Genomic DNA, 25976 nt, shown 5'->3' on the forward strand with positions numbered 1-25976 from the left:
GGTGCCCCCAATAGATGACCCCCCAGTAGTAATGCCCCCTGTAAGTGCCCCCCAGTAATAATGCCCCCAGTAGCTGCCCCCAGTTATAATGCCCCCAGTTATAATGCCCCCAGTAGTAATCCCCCCCCCAGTAGTAATGCCCCTTGTTGATGCCCCCCCAGTAGTAATGTCCCCCCGTAGTTTTCCCCCAGGAGATGCCCCCGCTGCATTAAGGAAGAAAAAAACATAATACTTACCGAGCCCCGTTCCCGCGCCGCTGCAGTCCTCCTCCTGGCTGGCGTCCTCTCCTCAGTACTATGAGAGAGACGTCATGACTGACGTCTCTCCCATAGCGCACGGCGCAGTGACAGCGCCGGAAGCCGGAGCTCAGTACTGAGCTCCGGCTACCGCTGTGCAGGGAGACGGGCGCCCGCTGGTAACACAATCTCAGCGGGCGTCCGTCATCTCCCTGTGCGGCACCGACGCCGCGGGGGGGGGACGGGGACGGGGGGAGGCCACAAATGACAGGGGGGGCACGGGCCCGAGTGCCCCCCCCCCTGGATCCGCCACTGGTGGTCATACAATCAGAGCAGTCGGGCAGCCTTCTCTACTTGCCTCCCAACCTGCAGCCAGACAATGATTGGCTGTCAGCATGCTTATTGGTGGATTGGCTATACACCAATCAGAGTGCTGACAGCCATTCACTGTACGGAAGCATGCAGGAGGCGCATGTTAAAAAAAAAAATATTGGTTCACGTGAATGGATGTGTAGGGGACCCAGTGCACTGCTTTGCCCAGAGCCTACAGTGCTGCTAAGAAGGCCCTGGGATATCCTACAAATACTATTTTATAAATAGGCCCCTTAGAAGTAACACTAACAGCTGAAGAAATACACACCAAGCATGCTCAGGAGAACAGAGAACTGAAAAGCTTTTTTTTTTTTTTAAGTGCATGATCGTGAAACTCATCAACTAAAATGATGTAAACATTTTCTGTATGTAGAAGTTCAATATGGTTGTCAGATCAGATACAAATCTGTTTAGACTGCCCAGAATCTTTATTTGAATGTTATTGTGAGAGACATGGAAATTGGATGCAGGCATGATCAGCCTTAAAGCTTTGTGTTCCTAGCAATCTGCTCAAATGTATGTTTAGAGTTACACCAGGGAATATACCTGTGTTCATGATGATATACTGTAGACACAATAAATGTTCACTATTCCTGGCAATAAAATAGGTAAATGTGTTGATATTTTACAACTTTTTTCTTAACACACTCAGCTTTACATTTTTGATTGCTCAGCTGAAAAGCACTCTGTTCAATTCATACTGGCTTTTATTTATTTTATTTTTTTAATTATTGCATTTATTATACAACAAAAATATTTTACATTTGTGTTGTGCTTTATTTTTTAATGTTCCCTGGATGCCACCATAATGCCATATTGTAGTATATATGCCTACTGAGGTGTTTCTATAAAAAAACCCACAGCAGTTTGCGTGTACAAAGTACGTGTTCAAAGCACTGTAACTTTATAAATGTATACATTCCCATCAGTCTATATTCGAGAACAAAAAACTGTATCTACATGAAATCACTAAAAAGGCTTATCGCTGGTCTGACTTTACTTACTGGACCTATGCACCCTCCATTATAAGGACTGCATCCTAAACTGTAAAAATGATATTCTGTGCCTATCCTGCAGCAGCCACTCTGAATTGGATGGGCAAATCATTAAAGCAAAAAGTAATTTCCTGTATTATCAGGGGATAATGTATCATTCAAGGATACACAGTGACAGGATCCACAGCTGTTCTTGTTATAGGTAGCGTAATCTTAGTTTTAATACAATTAGATTGTGAGAAACATCCTGCTAATGTCAATGAAATACACATCTAGAAGAAATACATTAAATACAATTTACATAAAATGATTTCTATGCTTCCTGATGAGCTGTGCTACCTGCTTTGTCACAGTGAAAGGTATACAATCTCATGAAAAGGAAATCATTATGGGTTTGAAATTGTTGTGAGGAACTCCTATGAAAATGATCTCCCTTGGGACGCATTGAAAAGGGTGGTCATGTCTAGTTTATTGCGTCGTAAGGGAAATGTATAATAAAAACTACACAGTACTATCACTTTATGCTATATATACAATTTTATGTTGCTTACCATTGTTTAGCTCTTCCTCCTTGAGTCAGACAATGTACTATTCTGACTTGATAGCAATCTCCATCGGAATCCACTCTGGCCTTAACTGGTTATGTTTCATGGGTCTTTAGACTAACCCTACTAATAGGTTGGCTTGCATTTCCTGGTGAATAATTTTCCTTGTGTTATTCTGGAAACAAAAAACAAACAAAAACAAATGTACAGTACAATGGCATTTGGCTATAAAAACAGAATAAGAACACAAACATAAAGTATGAGTGACTAGTTTAGTACCTTATCTACTGCATGCTTATGGAAAATACCAGCACATTGTAGGGGGTAAATCAGACCTGACCGTAGCAGCAAATTTGTTAGCAGTTGGGCAAAACCATGTCCACTGCAGGTGGGGCAGATATAACATGTGCAGAGAGAGTTAGATTTGGGTGTGGTGTGTTCAAACTGAAATCTAAATTGCAATGCAAAAATAAGGCAGCCAGTATTTACCCTGCACAGAAACAAAATAACCCACCAAAATCTAACTCTCTCTGCGCATGTTATATCTGCCCCACCTGCAGTGCACATGGTTTTGCCCAACTGTTAACAAATTTGCTGCTACGATCAGGTCTGAATTACCCCCATAGAACAGTAGTCACCTGTACAGGCAGAAAATGTGGCCAATATAATAGACGTATGTTGAGTAGCTTGCAGAACTGGATGAATTACAAGATGTGTCCAGCTCTGCAAGGATATCATATGCACTAGTTTTACCCATGAGAAAACATTAGTATATATCCAGGCAGGGGCGGGTTAACAGAAGAGGGGCCCATGTGCAGACTCTGTGTGGGCTCCCTCCTCTTTACGACACAGTAGACTTTGGCATTGTGCCACAGTCGACTGTGCATACACAGGTCTCCGGAAAAATGGCGCACACCATGTTCCAGCGACTAATCACTACTGCACATGCATGGCGGCCAATTCCCAGTGATTTCTGCAGTGCAGACTCGGGACTCCAGAAAGGTAAACATGGGTGCAATGTGGGCCCCCCAGGGGCCCTTGTGCACTGTACATAATGCACCCACTATAGTAACACTACTGTGTCCAGGCTGACAACAGGAAATGTGGCTTGACAGTGTTAGACGTAAATGCTAAAGTAAGGCTGTGTACACCCAGGGCCAGCCCAACATTTTTTTGGTAAGCAAAATTACATTTTGGCACCCCTTGATGGGATAAACTTTTTAAAGACCACAAAAAGGGATGTGGTTTCTCAACAAAGGGGTAAGGCCACGCAATTTTACCCCTAGGTACATGGCAATAGTGTTTGTCAGGAAGTTAGTGGGTGACTGGTGAGGCAGGGGTGACAGGGAGATAGTGGGTGACTGGGGCAGGGGTTACAGGGAGATAGTGGGTGACTGAGGCAGGGGATACAGAGAGATAGTGGGTGACTGGTGAGGCAGGGATGACTGGGAGATAGTGGGTGACTGAGGCAGGAATGACAGGGAGACAGTTGGTTACTGAGGAAGGGATGATAGGGAGACAGTGGGTGACTGAGGCAGGAGTGACAGGGAGAGTGGGTCACTGAGGCAGGGGTGACAGAAAGATAGTGGGTGACTGAGGAAGGGGTGACAGGGAGATAGTGGGTGACTGAGGAAGGGGTGACAGTGGGTGACATAGTGGGTGACTGAGGCAGGCATAGTGGGTGACTGAGGCTGGCATAGATAGTGGGTGAATGAGGCAGGGGTGACAGGGAGGCAGTTGGTGACTGAGGCAGGAATGAAAGGGAGAGAGTGGGTCACTGAGGCAGGGGTGACAGGAAGATAGTGGGTGACTGAGGAAGGGGTGACAGGGAGAGAGTGGGTGACTGAGGCAGGGGTGACGGAGACAGTGGGTGACTGAGGCAGGGGTGACAGAGAGAGAGTGGGTGACTGAGGCAGGGGTGCCAGGGAGATAGTGGGTGACAGGCAGGTGTGACAAGGAAATAGTGGGTGACTGTTAATATGGAATGGTCTGGGACATTCTCATGTATGCAGCTGTGTCCTGCTGTGTGGAGGCTGGCATTTGCAGTTTATGAATAAAGAGATCACCATATTAAATAATAATAATGTTAAACTTGTCTTTGGCTGGCTCATATACCTAGACTGAGATTACTGAAGTGACTATCAGCCAAGCAACAGAAATACCAAATGAAGGAGAACTAGACTCTTCTGGGAGCTTGAGCACGGCAGTGGGAAAGTGGCTGCAGGCCACCCGGTCAAACATGTCTCCTTCACTGAGTCCGCTCCAGGCTCCATGCGGCAGTGGTGGGCATCCTACTCCAGCCCAGTTTGTTCAGATAGTAATGAGCGGTGTGACGTCATGACACTCCGTTGCTCATTACCTATGCATACAGCACTACACAGAAGGGAGCCGCGTTCTCAGGAGGCAGCAGCACTGAGTAATAGAAGTCAGTGAGACAGGCTGCGGCTGTCGGCTCTCTATGTGCGGCACCATACTCAACCGCGTAGTTTTCTTATTTATAGGGCTGGCCCTGGGTACATCCTATGACAATATACCATGCTTACACCCGATATGTCTGTGAATGTTGTCGTTTACAGACATATCATATTGGCCCTGTAGCACAGCAGACGCTGATATAGCTTTCAGATATATTGGCATATCTGGCTGTGTGTATGGGCGACCTGTTGTCCATAAACACGTGCGCACGGGAGTCCCGGATCTATATTTTAAAATGTTGGGTGGTATGGGCTCATTTGTGGTAGGATGTTGTTGAGAACTGGTCGCATCAAAGTACCCCTCCATAAAAACGCCCGAGAACACACCAAAACAATAAATGGATTTTATTGTACGGGAATTTGTAGTCTCTGTGTCTTATTTTCTGGACAACTGGATATACCTAAAGTTAACTGGTTAGTTTATCACAGAAGATCACAAATTAGACTTACAACAAGACATGCTCCGCCTGTTGCTGCCAATCTTTGTCAGGCGCACCTCTGGACGGGCCTTCCCCGGATTCATGCTGTCAAAAGGTTGGCGCTGAGAATAATCTGCCTCCTTCTCTGTCCTGTCCCGCCTCTGATGCTGTCCTGCTCAGTGCTGTAAATGTTGGGATGACAGTCCAAGCTCCGCCTGCTGTAAGGTTTGCAGTAATATTCTGACTTTATTCCAAAGGGCACTGGTTGTTGATCCTGCACAGAACTAGATTCAAATAATTATATAGAAGCCAGAAATGGACGATAATATATTACAAATCCCTATCAGTCCGTATGGCGGTGCGCCCAAGGTCATAAAAAGCAAGCAAAATTGTATCTACAAAGAGAACAAGTATGACTCTAGTTTGGGCGCACTCTTTTTAATGTTAAATTATAATTGTGATCAAAATGAGAGATGACCTGTTTAATAGGGGGGGGCTCCCTCTGTTTCCATTGAAGGGCAATTGAGTATGGTATCTCGCAAGCATGGAAAAAATCACTGCATACCTCCATAATAGATCTTTCCAGTTTCTCCTGAACTGGGAACTATGGTTCGACTCACAGGTTCCCGCAAGTGGATTACGGTCCCCCGGGAGCTCGATGGCTCTCCTGCTCTGAATTCGGTGATCTCCTATCCTGACGAGTAGTAACAAGCTCGCCCCTAAATGTGATCTCTTCGTGTCCCTCAGGTAGCACTTTCCCTTTTTACACTAACGCCCTATACGAGATCAGCGGATTGAGGAGGCGCACTGGCGGCGCCCCCCCAAACCTGGGTCTTCCCCCCCCCCTATTCTATTCCCATCCCGTCTTGTCCCGTTCCCCCTTCTCTCTCTTCATGCTCTTTCTTTCTCTCCTTAGACTCCGTCTTTCTAATGCCATAGTTAAGTGCGTAATCTCCGGTTCCCACCCGACAGTAGGGTCTTTTTTTTTTTTTTTTCTTTTCTCACCCAGAGGTATAATCCATAAATGTTTCTCGTTTTAACAAATGTATGATTAATGATTCATATGTTATCTTTTTCTTCTTGTTTACCTCCTCTCTTTCTTGTCGCAAGCTGGGAACCGCATGATCTTTGTTCCAAGGTTATATCTCTGTCTTTGGTTGTATTTGTTACACGACAACAGCTCACCCCACGTGTGGTGGGGAGCTGTGGTGATGTTTATAACCTAAAAATTAAAATAAACAATTTAAAATGAGAGATGAGCCTAGGGCTCGATATTGACGTCTAAGGCTTGTACTCTACACCACAATAGAAAATTCAAGACTGGATATACACTGCATGTATGACCATATTATTTATACAGCAAAATGTGTCTGGAAGGAATACCATTCTATGTTACAAAGTATTGTATTGTGTTGAATGTTCAGATCTTAATTATACCTGGATAATTGCATAATGGAGGGTAGCTACATCACAAACTGCCTCCGTCTGCCAAAAATCTGTACAAACTTCGTTTGTATTAATGCGACCCTGAATAGGGTGGGATTAGTGAATGAGAGAGCCCATACACTGTGATAAGATATCTAGTAAGTAGCCTTTGTCTTTGATAGGTGAAACTTAAAAGGATTAGGAAAATAGTTGGAATCAGTAAAGTAGTGATACTGCTGTTGGCGTTATTAACATAGGACGATCTTCCTACTTCACCGGGTATTCCCTAGTGGTCGCCCGTCTAGGTACTGACCCAGCCCACCTCCGTTTAGCTTCCAAGATCGGACGAGATTGGGCGTGAACGGGGGGGTATGGTCGTAGAGAGAAAATGCCCTACATCGCCAATGAGAGTGCACCGAAACGGAAGGATGGATTCCTTCTCGGGAGAAAATATAACAAGATTGTAGGATGACAAGAAAGCCGATAGTATATGGGTGTGAATCTGCTGTCCACGTTAGACTGGCGGGACTCGTACCCTGAGGGACTAGTCCGCCTGAATCGTGGATGAGAGTTCACAGAAAGAAGGAAAAGTAAGAACGTAGAAAAAGAATAGCAAAGTCAAAAAGAACACATGGTTTGAAATTCTTGATTTCTTTACGGTCACCTGTTTGATCGCAATTGAATTTGAATCTTGGTGATGGTGAACCGATTATTGCAGATACCACAAAAAAGGGGGAAAGAGGGAAGTGCCGCAAATTAAATAAGCATGATGTCCATAAAATGACACATTCAAATATTCAGGAGTTAGATGCTAATATGCTGGCTATTCTATTTAATATGTTTGACACACCCTACCAAAGAACAAAGAACAAGATGAACATATGAGTATACACTTCTCACAGTGACAAAATATGAATCGTTGGCTGTCTCATAGGTGACAAATCGTCAGGGGGACAATGCCCCAGAGTTGCCTCTGAAGCACTGCCTGACGCAAGCCACCAGTGGAATCAGAGGATATGAATCCCACAACAACAGACCCTGTAATAATTGGTATCTCACAGGGTATAGTCGCTGCTATCCAAAAACAGGAGAGTTGGGCGGAGGATCAAACAAAGGAATATTACCTATAACAGAGTTTCTGGTAATATAAGATGTAACTGACTGAAGCATGCAGAATTATTGAATACTTGGTATACATACGCCAAAGAATTACACAGGTATATCACGCTCCCTCTCTAGGAGCCTGAAATATGTAAGTGGCAACAGTGATTACTGGGGTATGCACCGTAACACAACAGGAAAACAGAATATTTAAATATGCACACCTATAGTGAGGTAATGCAGGTGGTGTTCCTGCTAACCTGCCTTAAATGGTCTATAGGTAAGGTGCCTGCTACCACAGCAGAAAAACAAATTGTTTAAATAAGTACACCTATGGTAAGGTATTGCGGGTGGTGTTCCTGCTAACCTAACATTGAAACAAAGGTGTTAGGATATCACCTATTCGGATGTCAGACATAAGAGGTGCCCCTTAGGAAACACCCCTATCGTGGGGAATTGGGTATCCCCTGTTAAATTGACAGATAGGAAAAAATGTGTCCTTAATAAGATACAAAAAATATTAAATATCACCCATTCAGATGTCAGTCATGAGAGGTGCCCCTTGGAAAAACGCGTTTCACCCGGTAACGGGCTTGTTCACTTTCGTTATGAGCAGTTGATGAGACTCTCATCAACTGCTCATAACGAAAGTGAACAAGCCCGTTACCGGGTGAAACGCGTTTTTCCAAGGGGCACCTCTCATGACTGACATCTGAATGGGTGATATTTAATATTTTTTGTATCTTATTAAGGACACATTTTTTCCTATCTGTCAATTTAACAGGGGATACCCAATTCCCCACGATAGGGGTGTTTCCTAAGGGGCACCTCTTATGTCTGACATCCGAATAGGTGATATCCTAACACCTTTGTTTCAATGTTAGGTTAGCAGGAACACCACCCGCAATACCTTACCATAGGTGTACTTATTTAAACAATTTGTTTTTCTGCTGTGTTAGCAGGCACCTTACCTATAGACCATTTAAGGCAGGTTAGCAGGAACACCACCTGCATTACCTCACTATAGGTGTGCATATTTAAATATTCTGTTTTCCTGTTGTGTTACGGTGCATACCCCAGTAATCACTGTTGCCACTTACATATTTCAGGCTCCTAGAGAGGGAGCGTGATATACCTGTGTAATTCTTTGGCGTATGTATACCAAGTATTCAATAATTCTGCATGCTTCAGTCAGTTACATCTTATATTACCAGAAACTCTGTTATAGGTAATATTCCTTTGTTTGATCCTCCGCCCAACTCTCCTGTTTTTGGATAGCAGCGACTATACCCTGTGAGATACCAATTATTACAGGGTCTGTTGTTGTGGGATTCATATCCTCTGATTCCACTGGTGGCTTGCGTCAGGCAGTGCTTCAGAGGCAACTCTGGGGCATTGTCCCCCTGACGATTTGTCACCTATGAGACAGCCAACCATTCATATTTTGTCACTGTGAGAAGTGTATACTCATATGTTCATCTTGTTCTTTGTTCTTTGGTAGGGTGTGTCAAACATATTAAATAGAATAGCCAGCATATTAGCATCTAACTCCTGAATATTTGAATGTGTCATTTTATGGACATCATGCTTATTTAATTTGCGGCACTTCCCTCTTTCCCCCTTTTTTGTGGTATCTGCAATAATCGGTTCACCATCACCAAGATTCAAATTCAATTGCGATCAAACAGGTGACCGTAAAGAAATCAAGAATTTCAAACCATGTGTTCTTTTTGACTTTGCTATTCTTTTTCTACGTTCTTACTTTTCCTTCTTTCTGTGAACTCTCATCCACGATTCAGGCGGACTAGTCCCTCAGGGTACGAGTCCCGCCAGTCTAACGTGGACAGCAGATTCACACCCATATACTATCGGCTTTCTTGTCATCCTACAATCTTGTTATATTTTCTCCCGAGAAGGAATCCATCCTTCCGTTTCGGTGCACTCTCATTGGCGATGTAGGGCATTTTCTCTCTACGACCATACCCCCCCGTTCACGCCCAATCTCGTCCGATCTTGGAAGCTAAACGGAGGTGGGCTGGGTCAGTACCTAGACGGGCGACCACTAGGGAATACCCGGTGAAGTAGGAAGATCGTCCTATGTTAATAACGCCAACAGCAGTATCACTACTTTACTGATTCCAACTATTTTCCTAATCCTTTTAAGTTTCACCTATCAAAGACAAAGGCTACTTACTAGATATCTTATCACAGTGTATGGGCTCTCTCATTCACTAATCCCACCCTATTCAGGGTCGCATTAATACAAACGAAGTTTGTACAGATTTTTGGCAGACGGAGGCAGTTTGTGATGTAGCTACCCTCCATTATGCAATTATCCAGGTATAATTAAGATCTGAACATTCAACACAATACAATACTTTGTAACATAGAATGGTATTCCTTCCAGACACATTTTGCTGTATAAATAATATGGTCATACATGCAGTGTATATCCAGTCTTGAATTTTCTATTGTGGTGTAGAGTACAAGCCTTAGACGTCAATATCGAGCCCTAGGCTCATCTCTCATTTTGATCACAATTATAATTTAACATTAAAAAGAGTGCGCCCAAACTAGAGTCATACTTGTTCTCTTTGTAGATACAATTTTATTCCAAAGGGCCCTAGGTCTCCTTGCTTAACTTCTCACTATCACTGGGAGAGCTGTCGGTACCCTTTACAAAGCAGATAAGCAGTGTCTGACAACCAAACTTTCCTTTAATGTATGTAAGAGTCAAAATATCTATCTCTCCATTCCTCCTATTGCTCTCTGAGAGGTTTGACAATGTTTAGTTAAGTTAAGTGACAGGTTAACAACTGATAATTGAGACACTATTCTATCCTAACTGGAAATTGGTTGGTTAATTACTTATATCCAGTGCTGCAAGTATGGTGGTACGGGGTGGTACTGCATACCGGTAAGAAATTGCCAACCAGTTCGCAGTACCGCCGGCCTGACTGCCAAGCTTGCAGTCTGTGTGTGAGCTCTGCTGTGTGTGAGGGGAGGAGAGCGCAGCGCGCGCCTCTCCCATCTCTCTGTGTCCAGTCTGGTCTCCGGTGGCGGCGTGTATCTCTAATGAGTTGCCAGTTCTTTAGCCAATCAGAGCTCGCAGACTGGCAGCTGCGGCTCCTGATTGGCTGCTGAACCACGAGGTTTGATTGGCTCACTAACCTGCACCTAATTGGAGATACATGCCGCTGGAGACTGGACTGAGGGGCAGGAGAGGTGTGCACTATGCTCTCCTCCCCTCACACACACAGCCAGTGGCAGCAGCGGTGTTAAGCACTGGGGTGGGTGTACCTGGCACTGTGGGCCATATGTGTATCTGGCACTAGGGGCATATGTGTACCTGGCACTGGGGTCATATATGTACCTGGCACTGTGGGGCATATGTGTATCTGGCACTAGGGGCATATGTGTACCTGGCACTGGGGTCATATGTGTACCTGGCACTGTGGGGCATATGTGTACCTGGCACTGTGGGGCATAGGTGTACCTGGCACTGTGGGGCATAGGTGTACCTGGCACTGTGGGGCATAGGTGTACCTGACACTGTGGGCATATGTGTATCTGGCACTGTGGGGCATATGTGTACATTGCACTGTGGGGCAAGTGTGAATCTGGCACTGTGGAGCATATGTGAAACCTGGCACTGGGGTCATATATGTACCTGGCACTGTGGGGCATATGTGTATCTGGCACTAGGGGCATATGTGTACCTGGCACTGGGGTCATATGTGTACCTGGCACTGTGGGGCATATGTGTACCTGGCACTGTGGGCATATGTGTACCTGGGACTGGGGGCATATGTGTATCTGGCACTGTGGGGTTTATGTGAATCTGGCACTGTGGGGCATATGTGTACCTGTTACTGGAAGCATATGTGTACCTGGCACTGTGGGGCATATATGTACCTGGCACTGGGGGGCATAGGTGTATCTGGCACTGATGGGCGTATGCATACCTGGCACTGTTGGGCATATGAGTACCTGACACTGTGGGCATATGTGTATCTGGCACTGTGGGGCATATGTGTACATTGCACTGTGGGGCAAATGTGAATCTGGCACTGTGGAGCATATGTGTAGCTGGCACTGGAGGCATATGTGTACCTGGCACTTTGGGGCATATATAAGTATTTGGCACTGGGGCATATGTGTACCTGGCACTGTGGGGCATATGTGTACCTGGTACTGTGGGGCATATGTGTATCTGGCATTGGGGCATATGTGTACCTGGCACTGTGGGGCATATTTGTATCTGGTAATGGCGGGCATATGTGTATTTGGCACTGTGGGGTCATATGTGTATCTGGCACTGCACTACTGGGGCATATGTGTATCTGGCACTATTGGGGGCATATGTGTATCTGGCACTGGGGGTATATATGTACCTGGCACTGTGAGGCATATGTGTACCTGGCACTGTGGGACATATGTGTATCTGGCACTGGAAGCATATGTGTATCTGTTACTGGGGGCATATGTGTACCTGGCACTGTGTGACATATGTGTACCTGGCACTGGGGGCATGTGTGTATCTGGCAATGTGGGTCATATGTGTATCTGGCAGTCTGAGGGCATTTGTGTATCTGGTACTGGGGGCATATGTGTATCTGGCACTGTGGGGCATATGTGTATCTGGCACTGTGGGGCATTTGTGTATCTGGCACTGTGTGGGCATATGTGTATCTGGCACTGTGTGGGCATATGTTTATCTGGCACTGTGGGGTCATATGTGTACCTGGCACTGCATTACTGGGGATATGTGTGTATCTGGCATTATTGGGGCATATGTGTATCTGGCACTGGGGGCATATGTGTACTTGGCACTGTGGGTCATATGTGTATCTGGCACTGTGGGCATATGTGTATCTGGCACTGTGGGCATATGTGTATCTGGCACTATGGGGCACATGTGTACTTGGCACTGTGGGGCATATGTGTATATAGTACTGTGGGGCACATGTATATCTGGCACTGGGGCATATGTATATCTGGCACTGTGGGGCATATGTGTATCTGGCACTGTGGGGGCATATGTGTGTCTGGCACTGTGGGGTCATATGTGTATCTGGCACTGCACTACTGGGGGCATATGTGTATCTGGCACTATTGGGGGCATATGTGTATCTGGCCCACCATATGTGTATCACCCCCCCATTTTCATAGGCCACTACCCGTGTGGAATGTGGCCACACCCATTTTTTTGGCACGCGCACTGAGGTACCATTAAGAATTTTTTTCTACTTGTACCACTACTTATATCTGAAATATATATATAAAAGGCAAATACCACTGACTCATCACAAAATCTACTGAACCATAAGGCTGGACTTCCTTAACAGTGGCAGTTGCAGAGCAGTCCATTATTCAAATAGGGGAGCCACACCCAGAGATGTTTGACAGTGTTTAGGGGTGGCAGTTGATGTGGCTCCCCTATTTGAATAATGGACTGCTCTGCAACTGCCACAAGAAAGTCCAAGAACAGAGCATTGTGTACTCCCCCCCCCCCCCCCCCTCTGAAATTTGGTATCGCCGGCACCATGCATTCTTTATAGTCCCGGCTTGGTGGGCTGTCTTAATTCTCCTTTGTGAGGGGGGAATTCCCAATAATCATCGCACCCCTTTTAACCCATTTGTGGGTGGAATTTAAAAAGATCCCTTATTTTTGGGAGCCTACATCACAAAAGCAAGCTACTGTCCAAATGTCAAATTCCTAGTCATTATATATACATTAACAGTTTCTTATATAGCACAGCAAATTCCTCTGCACTTTACTATATATATATATATATATATATATATATATTATATTATATATCTATCTATCTATCTATCTATCTATCTATCTATCTATCTATCTATATATATATATATATATATATATATATATGTGTGTGTGTGTAGCAGTAACGGCCGGCACTCTGTCCTGGGTGTGGTAAGCTCCTTGGTGCCCTCCATACCACTCGAAGAAGTGGAATATAGAGACGGAAGAGATTAGGCGACGCTCACAGGACTGAATAGGAACAAAGTAATATCGAGGCAACTAAGGCCTAATTATCATCAACGTTTCAGATTTATTTAAAAAAACTTTCATCAGGATACAAAAGTAAAGCACACCACATACCTTTATAGATTCTACAAACACCAACAGTTAGACCTCTCGGTCCCGGGCTAGATGGTGACCCTTCCAATTCCAGATCTAAATATTCTATTTTCGTCCTATTGAATTTATAAGTAAACTTGGAAGGGTCACCATCTAGAATGGTTTCCACAAAGACATTCTTTAAAGAGGTGGATGCCAATAACTTTATCCCCATGTCTAGCTGCTACCATCCAGCATTGAAAGATGGGGTACTTTCTTCACAATTCTTAAGAATAAGAAGAAATTGTAGTAGAACAGCAGATTATTGGTCGCAGACCGAGGTCCTTAAGAACAGGTTTGTTGAACAAGGTTATTGTCCCAGATTCATTGAGAACACCAGGAAGAAGGCATTTTTAAGAAATAGGGAAGAGCTTGTATTTGAAAGACCGAAGAAAGAAACAGGATTTAGCCATCAGAATAGACCGTTCATCACACAATATTGTCGTGATGTGAGGCTCAATTAGAAGAACAATTGAAAGACATTGGAGCCTCCTTTCAAGAGTCCCTATCCTTGGACCTTGTTTCCCTAGGAAACCGTATATGGTATATAGAAGAGCTAATAATCTCAAGAGTATCTTAGCTCCAAGTCAACTGAAACCGATTAAGATGCCCACCAATTCCAGTAAGATACAGTTAAGAAATCAGGGGGGTTGTTTCCCCTGTAACCATTGTACTGTATTTGTTGCAAACATATGTCCAAAACACAATTTCAACATAAGATGGATGATGGAAGAGTATATAAATTGAGAGATAGAGTTACTTGTACTACAGAGTATGTTATTTATAAGATAGGTTGCAGTTGTGGTTTATCATATGTAGGAAAGACCAAAAGACTAGCGAAAATACGGATCCTAGAGCATCTACGCAGAAAAAAAATAAAGTAGTCTCACATAATTTACCAAGACATTTTAAGGAGGTCCATGATTCCAAAATCATTGGTCTCCATTTCACTATTTTAGAATTAGTGAAGCCACATAGTAGAGGCGGAGATAGGGATTAGGCGTTGTCACGCCGTGAAATGTTTTGGATTTACACCCTGAATACATTATCCCCTAGCGGACTGAATGAGGGCTTGATATAGGCTCCTTTTTATAATGGTTTTAATTTATTTATCTATTTATTTATTTTTAGTTAAAGACCTTAGATAAAATAAGAATTTACTTACCGATAATTCTATTTCTCATAGTCCGTAGTGGATGCTGGGGACTCCGTAAGGACCATGGGGAATAGCGGCTCCGCAGGAGACTGGGCACATCTAAAGAAAGCTTTAGGACTATCTGGTGTGCACTGGCTCCTCCCCCTATGACCCTCCTCCAAGCCTCAGTTAGGATACTGTGCCCGGACGAGCGTACACAATATGGAAGGATTTTGAATCCCGGGTAAGACTCATACCAGCCACACCAATCACACCGTATAACCTGTGATCTGAACCCAATTAACAGCATGATAACAGAGGAGCCTCTGAAAGATGGCTCACAACAATAATAACCCGATTTTTGTAACAATAACTATGTACAAGTATTGCAGACAATCCGCACTTGGGATGGGCGCCCAGCATCCACTACGGACTATGAGAAATAGAATTATCGGTAAGTAAATTCTTATTTTCTCTAACGTCCTAAGTGGATGCTGGGGACTCCGTAAGGACCATGGGGATTATACCAAAGCTCCCAAATGGGCGGGAGAGTGCGGATGACTCTGCAGCACCAAATGAGAGAACTCCAGGTCCTCCTCAGCCAGGATATCAATTTTGTAGAATTTTACAAACGTATATGCTCCTGACCAAGTAGCTGCTCGGCAAAGTTGTAAAGCCGAGACCCCTCGGGCAGCCGCCCAAGATGAGCCCACCTTCCTTGTGGAGTGGGCATTTACAGATTTTTGGCTGTGGCAGGCCTGCCACAGAATGTGCAAGCTGAATTGTACTACAAATCCAACGAGCAATAGTCTGCTTAGAAGCAGGAGCACCCAGCTTGTTGGGTGCACACAGGATAAACAGCGAGTCAGATTTCCTGACTCCAGCCGTCCTGGAAACATATATTTTCAGGGCACTGACAACGTCTAGCAACTTGGAGGCCTCCAAGTCCCTAGTAGCCGCAGGCACCACCAATAGGTTGGTTCAGGTGAGACGCTGAAACCACCTTGGGGAGAAACTGAGGACGAGTCCTCAATTCCGCCCTGTCCGAATGGAAAATCAGATAAGGGCTTTTTCAGGATAAAGCCGCCAATTCCGACACGCGCCTGGCCCAGGCCAGGGCCAACAGCATGACCACTTTCCATGTGAGATATTTTAACTCCACAGATTTAAGTGGTTCAAACCAATGTGACTTTTGGAACCCAAAACTACATTGAGATCCCAAAGTGCCACTGGAGGCACAAAAGGAGGCTGTATATGCAGTACCCCTTTTACAACGTCTGAACCTCAGGGACTGAAGCTAGTTCTTTTTGGAAGAAAATTGACAGGGCCGAAATTTGAACCTTAATGGACCCCAATTTCAGGCCCATAGACACTCCTGTTTGCAGGAAATGTAGGAATCGACCAAGTTGAATTTCCTCCGTCGGGCCTTACTGGCCTCGCACCACGCAACATATTTTCGCCAATTGCGGTGATAATGTTTTTGCGGTTACATCCTTCCTGGCTTTGATCAGGATAGGGATGACTTCATCCGGAATGCCTTTTTTCCTTCAGGATCCGGCGTTCAACCGCCATGCCGTCAAACGCAGCCGCGGTAAGTCTTGGAACAGACAGGGTCCTTGCTGGAGCAGGTCCCTTCTTAGAGGTAGAGGCCACGGATCCTCCGTGAGCATCTCCTGAAGTTCCGGTTACCAAGTCCTTCTTGGCCAATCCGGAACCACGAATATAGTGCTTACTCCTCTCCATCTTATCAATCTCAGTACCTTGGGTATGAGAGGCAGAGGAGGGAACACATACCCTGACTGGTACACCCACGGTGTTACCAGAGCGTCTACAGCTTATTGCCTGAGGGTCCCTGGACCTGGCGCAATACCTGTCGAGTTTTTAATCATGTGGAAGACTTCTGGGTGAAGTCCCCACTCTCCCGGGTGGAGGTCGTGCTGAGGAAGTCTGCTTCCCAGTTGTCCACTCCCGGAATGAATACTGCTGACAGTGCTATCACATGATTTTCCGCCCAGCGAAGAATCCTTGCAGCTTCTGCCATTGCCCTCCTGCTTCTTGTGCCACCCTGTCTGTTTACGTGGGTGACTGCCGTGATGTTGTCCGACTGGATCAACACCGGCTGACCTTGAAGCAGAGGTCTTGCTAAGCTTAGAGCATTGTAAATGTCCCTTAGCTTCAGGATATTTATGTGAAGTGATGTCTCCAGGCTTGACCATAAGCCCTGGATATTCCTTCCCTGTGTGACTGCTCCCCAGCCTCGCAGGCTGGCATCCGTGGTCACCAGGACCCAGTCCTGAATGCCTAATCTGCGGCCCTCTAGAAGATGAGCACTCTGCAACCACCACAAGAGGGACACCCTTGTCCTTGGTGACAGGGTTATCCGCTGATGCATCTGAAGATGCGATCCGGACCATTTGTCCAGCAGGTCCCACTGGAAAGTTCTTGCGTGGAATCTGCCGAATGGGATTGCTTCGTAGGAAGCCACCATTTTACCCAGAACCCTTGTGCATTGATGCACTGAGACTTGGCTCAGTTTTAGGAGGTTCCTGACTAGCTCGGATAACTCTCTGGCTTTCTCCTCCGGGAGAAACACCTTTTTCTGGACTGTGTCCAGGATCATCCCTAGGAACAGAAGACACGTCGTCGGAACCAGGTGCGATTTTGGAATATTGAGAATCCAATCATGCTGCCGCAACACTACCTGAGATAGTGCTACACCGACCTCCAACTGTTCCCTGGATCTTACCCTTATCAGGGAATTGTCCAAGGAAGGGATAACTAAAATTCACTTCCTTCGAAGGAATATCATCATTTCGGCCATTACCTTGGTAAAGACCCGGGGTGCCGTGTACCATCCATACGGCAGCGTCTGAACTGATAGTGACAGTTCTGTACCATAAACCTGAGGTACCCTTGGTGAGAAGGGTAAATTTTGACATGAAGGTAAGTATCCTTGATGTCCCGAGACATCATGTAGTCCCCTTCTTCCAGGTTCGCAATCACTGCTCTGAGTGACTCAATCTTGAATTTGAACCTCTGTACGTAAGTGTTCAAAGATTTTAGATTTTAGAATCGGTCTCACCGAGCCGTCCGGCTTCGGTACCACAACAGTGTGGAATAATACCCCGTTCCCTGTTGCAGGAGGGGTATCTTGATTATCACCTGCTGGGAATACAGCTTGTGAATGGCTTCCAAAACTGTCTCCCTGTCAGAAGGAGACATCGGTAAAGCCGACTTTAGGAAACGGCGAGGGGGAGACGTCTCGAATTCTAATTTGTACCCCTGAGATATCACCTGAAGGATCCAGGGGTCTACTTGCGAGTGAGCCCACTGCGCGCTGAAATTCATTGAGACGGGCCCCCCACCGTGCCTGATTCTGCTTGTAAAGCCCCAGCGTATACTGAGGGCTTGGCAGAGGCGGGAGAGGGTTTCTGTTCCTGGGAACTGGCTGATTTCTGCAGCCTTTTTCCTCTCCCTCTGTCACGGGGCAGAAATGAGGAACCTTTTGCCCGCTTGTCCACGAAAAGACTGCGCCTGATAATACGGCGTCTTCTCATGTTGAGAGGCAACCTGGGGTACAAACGTGGAATTCCCAGCTGTTGCCGTGGCCACCAGGTCTGAAAGACCGACCCCAAATAACTTCTCCCTTAATAAAGCAATACTTCCAAATGCCATTTGGAATACGCATCACCTGACCACTGACGTGTCCATAACCCTCTACTGGTAGAAATGGACAACGCGCTTAGACTTGATGCCAGTCGGCAAATATTCCGCTGTGCATCACGCATATATAAAAATGCATCTTTTAAATGCTCTATAGGCAAAAATATACTGTCCCTATCTAGGGTATCAATATTTTCAGTCAGGGAATCCGACCACGCCAACCCAGCACTGCACATCCAGGCTGAGGCGATTGCTGGTCGCAGTATAACACCAGTATGTGTGTAAATACCTTTTAGGATACCCTCCTGCTTTCTATCAGCAGGATCCTTAAGGGCGGCTATCTCAGGCGAAGGTAGAGCCCTTACAAGCGTGTGAGCGCTTTATCCCCCCTAGGAGGTGTTTCCCAACGCACCCTAACCTCTGGCGGGAAAGGATATAATGCCAATAACATTTTAGAAATTATCCGTTGTTATCGGGGGAAACCCACGCATCATCACACACCTCATTTAATTTCTCAGATTCAGGAAAACTACAGGTAGTTTTTCCTCACCGAACAGAATACCCCTTTTTTGGTGGTACTCGTATTATCAGAAATGTGTAAAACATTTTTCATTGCCTCAATCATGTAACGTGTGGCCCTACTGGAAGTCACATTCGTCTCTTCACCGTCGACACTGGAGTCAGTATCCGTGTCGGCGTCTATATCTGCCATCTGAGGTAACGGGCGCTTTAGAGCCCCTGACGGCCTATGAGACGTCTGGACAGGCACAAGCTGAGTAGCCGGCTGTCTCATGTCAACCACTGTCTTTTATACAGAGCTGACACTGTCACGTAATTCCTTCCAACAGTTCATCCACTCAGATGTCGACCCCCTAGGGGGTGACATCACTATTACAGGCAATCTGCTCCGTCTCCACATCATTTTTCTCCTCATACATGTCGACACAAAAGTACCGACATACAGCACACACACAGGGAATGCTCTGATAGAGGACAGGACCCCACTAGCCCTTTGGGGAGACAGAGGGAGAGTTTGCCAGCACACACCGGAGCGCTATATATATACACAGGGATAACCTTATATAAGTGTTTTTCCCCTTATAGCTGCTGTATAGTTAATACTGCGCCTAATTAGTGCCCCCCTCTCTTTTTTTAACCCTTTCTGTAGTGTAGTGACTGCAGGGGAGAGACAGGGAGCTTCCCTCCAACGGAGCTGTGAGGGAAAATGGCGCCAGTGTGCTGAGGAGATAGGCTCCGCCCCTTTTTCGCGGACTTTTTTCCTGCTTTTTTATGGATTCTGGCAGGGGTTAAATGCATCCATATAGCCCAGGAGCTATATGTGATGCATTTTTTTGCCATCCAAGGTGTTTTTATTGCGTCTCAGGGCGCCCCCCCCCAGCGCCCTGCACCCTCAGTGACCGAAGTGTGAAGTGTGCTGAGAGCAATGGCGCACAGCTGCAGTGCTGTGCGCTACCTTGTTGAAGACAGGACGTCTTCTGCCGCCGATTTTCCGGACCTCTTCTGCCTTCTGGCTCTGTAAGGGGGCCGGCGGCGCGGCTCTGGGACCCATCCAAGCTGGGCCTGTGATCGTCCCTCTGGAGCTAATGTCCAGTAGCCTAAGAAGCCCAATCCACTCTGCACGCAGGTGAGTTCGCTTCTTCTCCCCTTAGTCCCTCGATGCAGTGAGCCTGTTGCCAGCAGGTCTCACTGAAAATAAAAAACCTAATCTAAAACTTTCACTAAGAAGCTCAGGAGAACCCCTAGTGTGCACCCTTCTCGTTCGGGCACAGAGATCTAACTGAGGCTTGGAGGAGGGTCATAGGGGGAGGAGCCAGTGCACACCAGATAGTCCTAAAGCTTTCTTTAGATGTGCCCAGTCTCCTGCGGAGCCGCTATTCCCCATGGTCCTTACAGAGTCCCCAGCATCCACTTAGGACGTTAGAGAAATAGTGTTAATACACAGACACACATCCGGAAGTAATTTTGTATAGATACATTATACTTCCCTAGATATTGCGCTAATACATTCTTATTATTGCTATGAACCCCTTCCATGTGTTACCCTTGCTCCTCCTATCCCCATTCTGCATGGACGAGAAAATCAAGCACTTCCCACTTACGGGCATAAATAGCCCACATCCAAAATGGCAGACATAGACTCCCCGGTGAAGGCCTTGGCAGGCCGATACGCGTAGGAGCACACTGAACCAACAGCAAAGACAATCTCATCAAACAGTCCATCATTTAGAACCACTTGGATCAGAGCCATGTACACTAAACAGAGGAGGACAGGAGACAAAGCAGCCATGCACTTCACCCGGTCTCATGACCGGACTAACCGGAACTAGGAAGTGAGAGAGAACACCAGGATTCGGGAACAGCCGCAGCGAGTGCGGTGAAGTCGGACGCAGGCGGGAGAGAGGAGACAGAGCAGGAGACACAGGTAAAGACTCTGTAGGAGAGGAATAGGCACAGCGGACAGTCCACATAGGGCTAGAAGCAGTTCCCTCATCCTCTCCAAGACATTGACCAACTCCCAGTTGCCCTGGAGACCGCGGTGCGCTAAAACCTAGCCACATCGCGGTCAATCAGGACGCAGTTGAGGACGGTCTGTCAAACACTTAAGCACCAGCATCTCGTCGTCCCCTGTCAGCAGTCCGTAGGGGTACCCCACAATTTATAGAACACCGGCATTGGACCCTTCTTAAAGATCTTGCTTTTTCCTCCCATCACCTCAGGACACGTACAAAATTGTATTCTATCCTTTTCATATTTTTTGGCTCATATATATTTTTTGGCTCTGGACTTTTAGCATCACAAGACATTACCCAGTTACAGAGTGGTGGGACGCCACCCTCTGAGTGGACTCAGTACACATCACACACTCTATAGTGTGATTATTGTATACTCCCATTCCCTAATTTTTCCCCTTATCACCTTAATTGTATGTATTTTAACCTATGAACAAGTAAAGCGTTGTTTGTGGCTTCACAGAATTTAGTACATTTATCGTTATTATTGTCCACATGCGATACATCTCAGGCACATTTGCAATAAAATTAATATTAATACACCAATTGACTATTATGGCTTGTTTTGAGATTGTATATTTCTTTATATTTTTATGTGTTTAAAAACACTGGCCCGAGATTGTATTTCTATGTGTATAAAGACACTGTTACAATATACATGGATATGGTGGCACATGTTAATATTTTTGTAAAAGTGGCAGTTGAAAAGATACTAATCATATCCTGGCAATGATTTAACATTATTAATATAGGTGGGCTGGGGCATTGTAGATATTAATTGTTCACTTATTTGTGGTTTTTTTTTCTATCCCTTTTTAAAAAAACCTGTAAGTAATATGAAAGTGATCTAGTTCACGTCTGCATTCCACTGATATATAGGAAGTGGCGCCATCACTATTGGATATGCGTTCCACCACTAGTTTGGGTGGAACGCACAGTGACCCAATCAATGAAGTTAACTAGAGGTGACGTCGCCGGAAGTGTCCGTGCGATCCACCGAAAGTGAGGGTGGAGAGCGTAGATAAGCTGACCGGTGGTGATGTAACCGGAAGTTGCTGTGCGTTCCACCATCAATGATGGTGGATTGCTTAGACAAATGGTGCTTTAGCGGTCCCCGAGGGAGGTTAGTTTATCCTCCAGGGAGCTGTGTGGGAGATGTGCTGCCGGTGTGGTATATTTGGGGATGTGAGCAGAGCTTCGGATTGCAGCTCTGTATGTGCGGTTTACCACTATAATGGGTGAAACACAGGGAGGAAGTGATGTCACTTCCGGAACTCCGGGAAATTAATAAAGATTACTGGGGTTTCTAATCGCACTTATAAAGAGCACCAGTGTGTTTATCTAGGTTGATTTTAAAGGATAGTTACTGTAGGTCATTATTCCATATATGGGGTATTAGAAAGTTTAGCGAAGGTTTTTCATATACCTTTATCTGATTGGCTATTTGTACTCAGGAAATGAGGTAGGAAGGTGAGAGGTATAAATAGTTCCACCTCTCAAGTACATAGTCACTTGCCTTTTGGGAGGTGAACTTAGCACTACACAGGAGAGTGTGAGTGTATTCATTATATGTTATGGGTTTTCTATGAGGTTTGATACATTATAGGTGGAAAATAAAGAAGGAATAATAAGATTTTAAAAGGGTTGTTTTTACAGATAACATTATCTTCTAATTCACTCAAAAGTGCACCTAAAGTGGGTATGTATTGATTTTTTTATTTTTAATATAGACACTAATTATCATATAATATAATCAGCTAAATGGTTACACATGTTTATATATTTTCAGAAGGTTTTATCCAATTTGAAGGGATGTTGTCATCATCAAATTTGGGATCTTATTAAATACAAATTTTTAAGTAAGTGAATGGATATGATGTAGCAGTACGTTTTTGGTCAAAACTTATTTGATATTGACTGGATGTATTATTTTTGTAGAGTTGTGCCACAAACCATTTTATTGATTGCTCATTATAATTGAAAGATTGTACTCGGACTGAGTTTATAGGTATGTAACGATTATGGTCACTTTCGTGGTAATAGATGATTATATGTGTATGCCATTTCTATGTCCTCTTCTCCATTGTATTTTTTTTTTAATTTCTTTTCACCAGTTGTACAGACTTGTACAGACTATCCCTCTGAGGAAGTCCTTTTAGGACGAAACGTCTCAGGGTTGAGGAGAGCATTACCCTACTACATCAACTGAAATTGTCAAGAATTTTTTTTGGGATGTACATTTATAAAGGGTTTACCTCCTTTTCTGTCAAGCTTAAAATAAGTTTTTAATAAATTGTGTATTAAAATAATTGGTCATTCATATGAACTGCTGGTGTAAATGTCAAAAGGTGACCTAAGCGCCCTATGATTTTTTTGGGTGGTTTTATGTGTATGGAATCCTTTCTTACAGGAGGGTTAAATTGGAGGTGCTGCTGATTGAATAGTGCAGGATAAGGGCAAGAGTTTGTGTTTTATATATATATATATATATATATATATATATATATATATACAGTCCCAGTCAAAAGTTTGAACACACCTTCTCATTCAATGGTTTTAATTTATTTTAATTATTTTTTATTGGGTATGTGTGATGTCATGCAGCCAGCCCAATAACGCCCATGCCACACCCACCATTCACGCCGCCATACCCCTGTTTCCCTGCCGACGCCCCCGCAACACTCCGTTACCATACTCTCGCACCCCGCAAACGCCTCTGCCTGTCAATCAGGCTGAGGCGTTCGTAATTACTGCGGCTCACAGTTACTTCAGCACATAATAATCAAATAGTCCAGAAAATACCAATTTTCTATGGTTGTCATGTAAAGAGCCCCAGGAAACTCAAAAACTAACAAGTCCTAATAAGATGTTTCAGAACTAGTTCAAATAAAACATGAATCAGAAACATATTTGTAATCTTAAATCTCAGTGTGACCAGTAGCGAGTAGGTAATATTTTGTTACTGTAGTGCTACCTTAAATAACTTAAGCATGTGCGTTAGGCCATGGGGTATATCCTAAACTTTTAGAGAATGTAATTGGCTGGAACTGGCATGCAAGGGCATTTAACTTTAGTTTGATGTGAAATATGGCAGGGTCATCACAATTGTTGTATGAGTGGTGGGGTCGTCCAGAGTGCAGCACTGTCATTGCCCCACAGCCCCTGTACCAGGCTAGCAGGATGTTTTGTATGGCCTGGCACTCTGCAGCTAGTATCTCAGTTGCAGTACTGCCAGGAGTGTTCTTTAGATGTTACACCACTGGTACATGGGGTACTTCTGCCCAATCCTACGCTAGAGTTTCAGGTAGAAGGTAGTAAAGAGTCTGCCAGAGAGATCTGAAGAGTGTCTGCATATTTATCACCCACAATGCAATTGACTTAGGACTGCTAAACAGATAAAAAAATGTGTAAGAAACCCACAATCCCCTATTCTCAGATAAACATGTAACTAAAGAGCTTGTAAACTGCCGTTACATAAAGCCTACCTGGCACTAATGAGGCTTGGGGGTAAGAGGCTGGTTGCAAAATTGGTTTTTCAGTATTTCACATCTGCTGGGAAGTCATCAACTGCCCCCTGAAATCTTTACTGATGCAATGCTGCACTAATATGCTCATACTGTAAGGTGCATACAAAAGTGTAAGCCTCTTACGAGCGGTATAGAATGTCTGCATTAGTTCTTTACAGTTTCATAATATGAAATCTTTATTATTATCCGGCATGTAAGAAGTGTGATGTTAGTGTATTAGAATGCTCAATATTTGTAGACACTCCCTTACTAATATGTGTATGCCTGAATCTTCAGTGATGGTCCCTGGGACCAGGGGGATGCTGGGAAGTGGATGGTCCAGTGTGCAGTGTGCCTGGAGTTCGTGAAGGAATAAAACAGCACAGCAGTGAACTCACATGTCTCTGTGTCCTTATGACTGGATTTACAAACATATGAACAAAACATGGTGTCAGAAGAAGTTTAACTTGGACTGCTAGTGCTCTCAGAGTGTGAAAGAATCTTGCAGAAGTCTGTAAGGCTGTGATACTCAGTGTCTGCAAAGCTTGGGGTGTGCTCCTCTCTTCAAACAGTGAATAACCATGGATAAACTGGCTCCTCCAACCGGCATGCTGATGTCTGGTAACTTGTCTGAAAACTGGAAAAGATTTAAGCAAAGGTTTAATATATATCTTGCTGCATGTGGAGCTGATACAGAGGCTGACAAAACTAAGGCATCCATTTTCCCCCATGTGATAGGAGAGGATGTGCTGGACATTTATAATAGTTTTTAGTTTGCTGAGGGGCAGAATATGGTGCTATCTTCTATAATGCAAAAGTTTAAAGATTACTTTGTGCCAAGGAAAAATGTGACATATGAAAGATATGTTTTTCACATGTGATCAGAAGTCTGTAGATGGATTTGATCAGTATGTTACAGAGCTGCAATCATTCAATAAAACCTGTGAGTTTGATGATTTAAAGGATTCACTGATTAGAGATTGTAGTGTCTGTGGAATACCTGATAATGGACTCAGAGAGAGACTGCTGAGCGAGCAAGCCCTAACACTAGACAAGGCAGTGACTATGTGTAGATCTGCAGAAATAACTAGATTTCAAGCCAAAACGTTACACAAGGACGCTGATGGTGCTGTCCATGTAGTGCAGAAAACAGAACCAAGTAAACCTCCATTCTCAAGAATGAAGCAGTCTAAGCCACAGTCTAATAAGGAAATGTGTAGTAGATGTGGAAATGCTCACAATCCTAAAATGTGCCCGGCTTATGGTAAAACTTGCATGAAATGTGGTAGACTTAATCACTTTGCCAAATGCTGTAAAATGAAAAGTGAAACAACCAATGTGCATGCTGTTAAACAAACAGGAATTCTTTGTGGATTGCATTGAACTTTGCAGTGCAAATAAGAAAGAATGGATTGTCCCTTTAACT

The 25976-nt window shown here is 44.7% G+C and overlaps 1 protein-coding gene and 2 pseudogenes across 2 annotated transcripts in view; 1 reads left to right on the top strand and 2 right to left on the bottom strand.

Moving 5' to 3' along the window:
- NEDD9 (neural precursor cell expressed, developmentally down-regulated 9) overlaps positions 1-25976 on the bottom strand; it is a 247376-nt gene that overhangs the window by 210944 nt on the left and 10456 nt on the right. The window contains exons 2-3 of one of the 2 annotated variants that reach the window (XM_063923165.1): positions 5073-5259; positions 2155-2323 (exon numbers count right to left, since the gene is read on the bottom strand). In XM_063923165.1, the coding sequence (XP_063779235.1) occupies positions 2155-2157 (3 nt within the window). In that variant the 5' untranslated portion in view covers positions 2158-2323; positions 5073-5259. Of the gene's footprint in view, positions 1-2154; positions 2324-5072; positions 5326-25976 lie in introns of both variants that reach the window. The other variant, XM_063923164.1, reaches the window with a different exon arrangement.
- On the bottom strand, positions 6731-6849 carry LOC134930402 (5S ribosomal RNA; annotated as a pseudogene).
- On the top strand, positions 9537-9655 carry LOC134930403 (5S ribosomal RNA; annotated as a pseudogene).

The sequence above is a fragment of the Pseudophryne corroboree genome, chromosome 5, assembly GCF_028390025.1.
Source record: "Pseudophryne corroboree isolate aPseCor3 chromosome 5, aPseCor3.hap2, whole genome shotgun sequence".
Lineage (NCBI taxonomy): Eukaryota > Metazoa > Chordata > Amphibia > Anura > Myobatrachidae > Pseudophryne > Pseudophryne corroboree.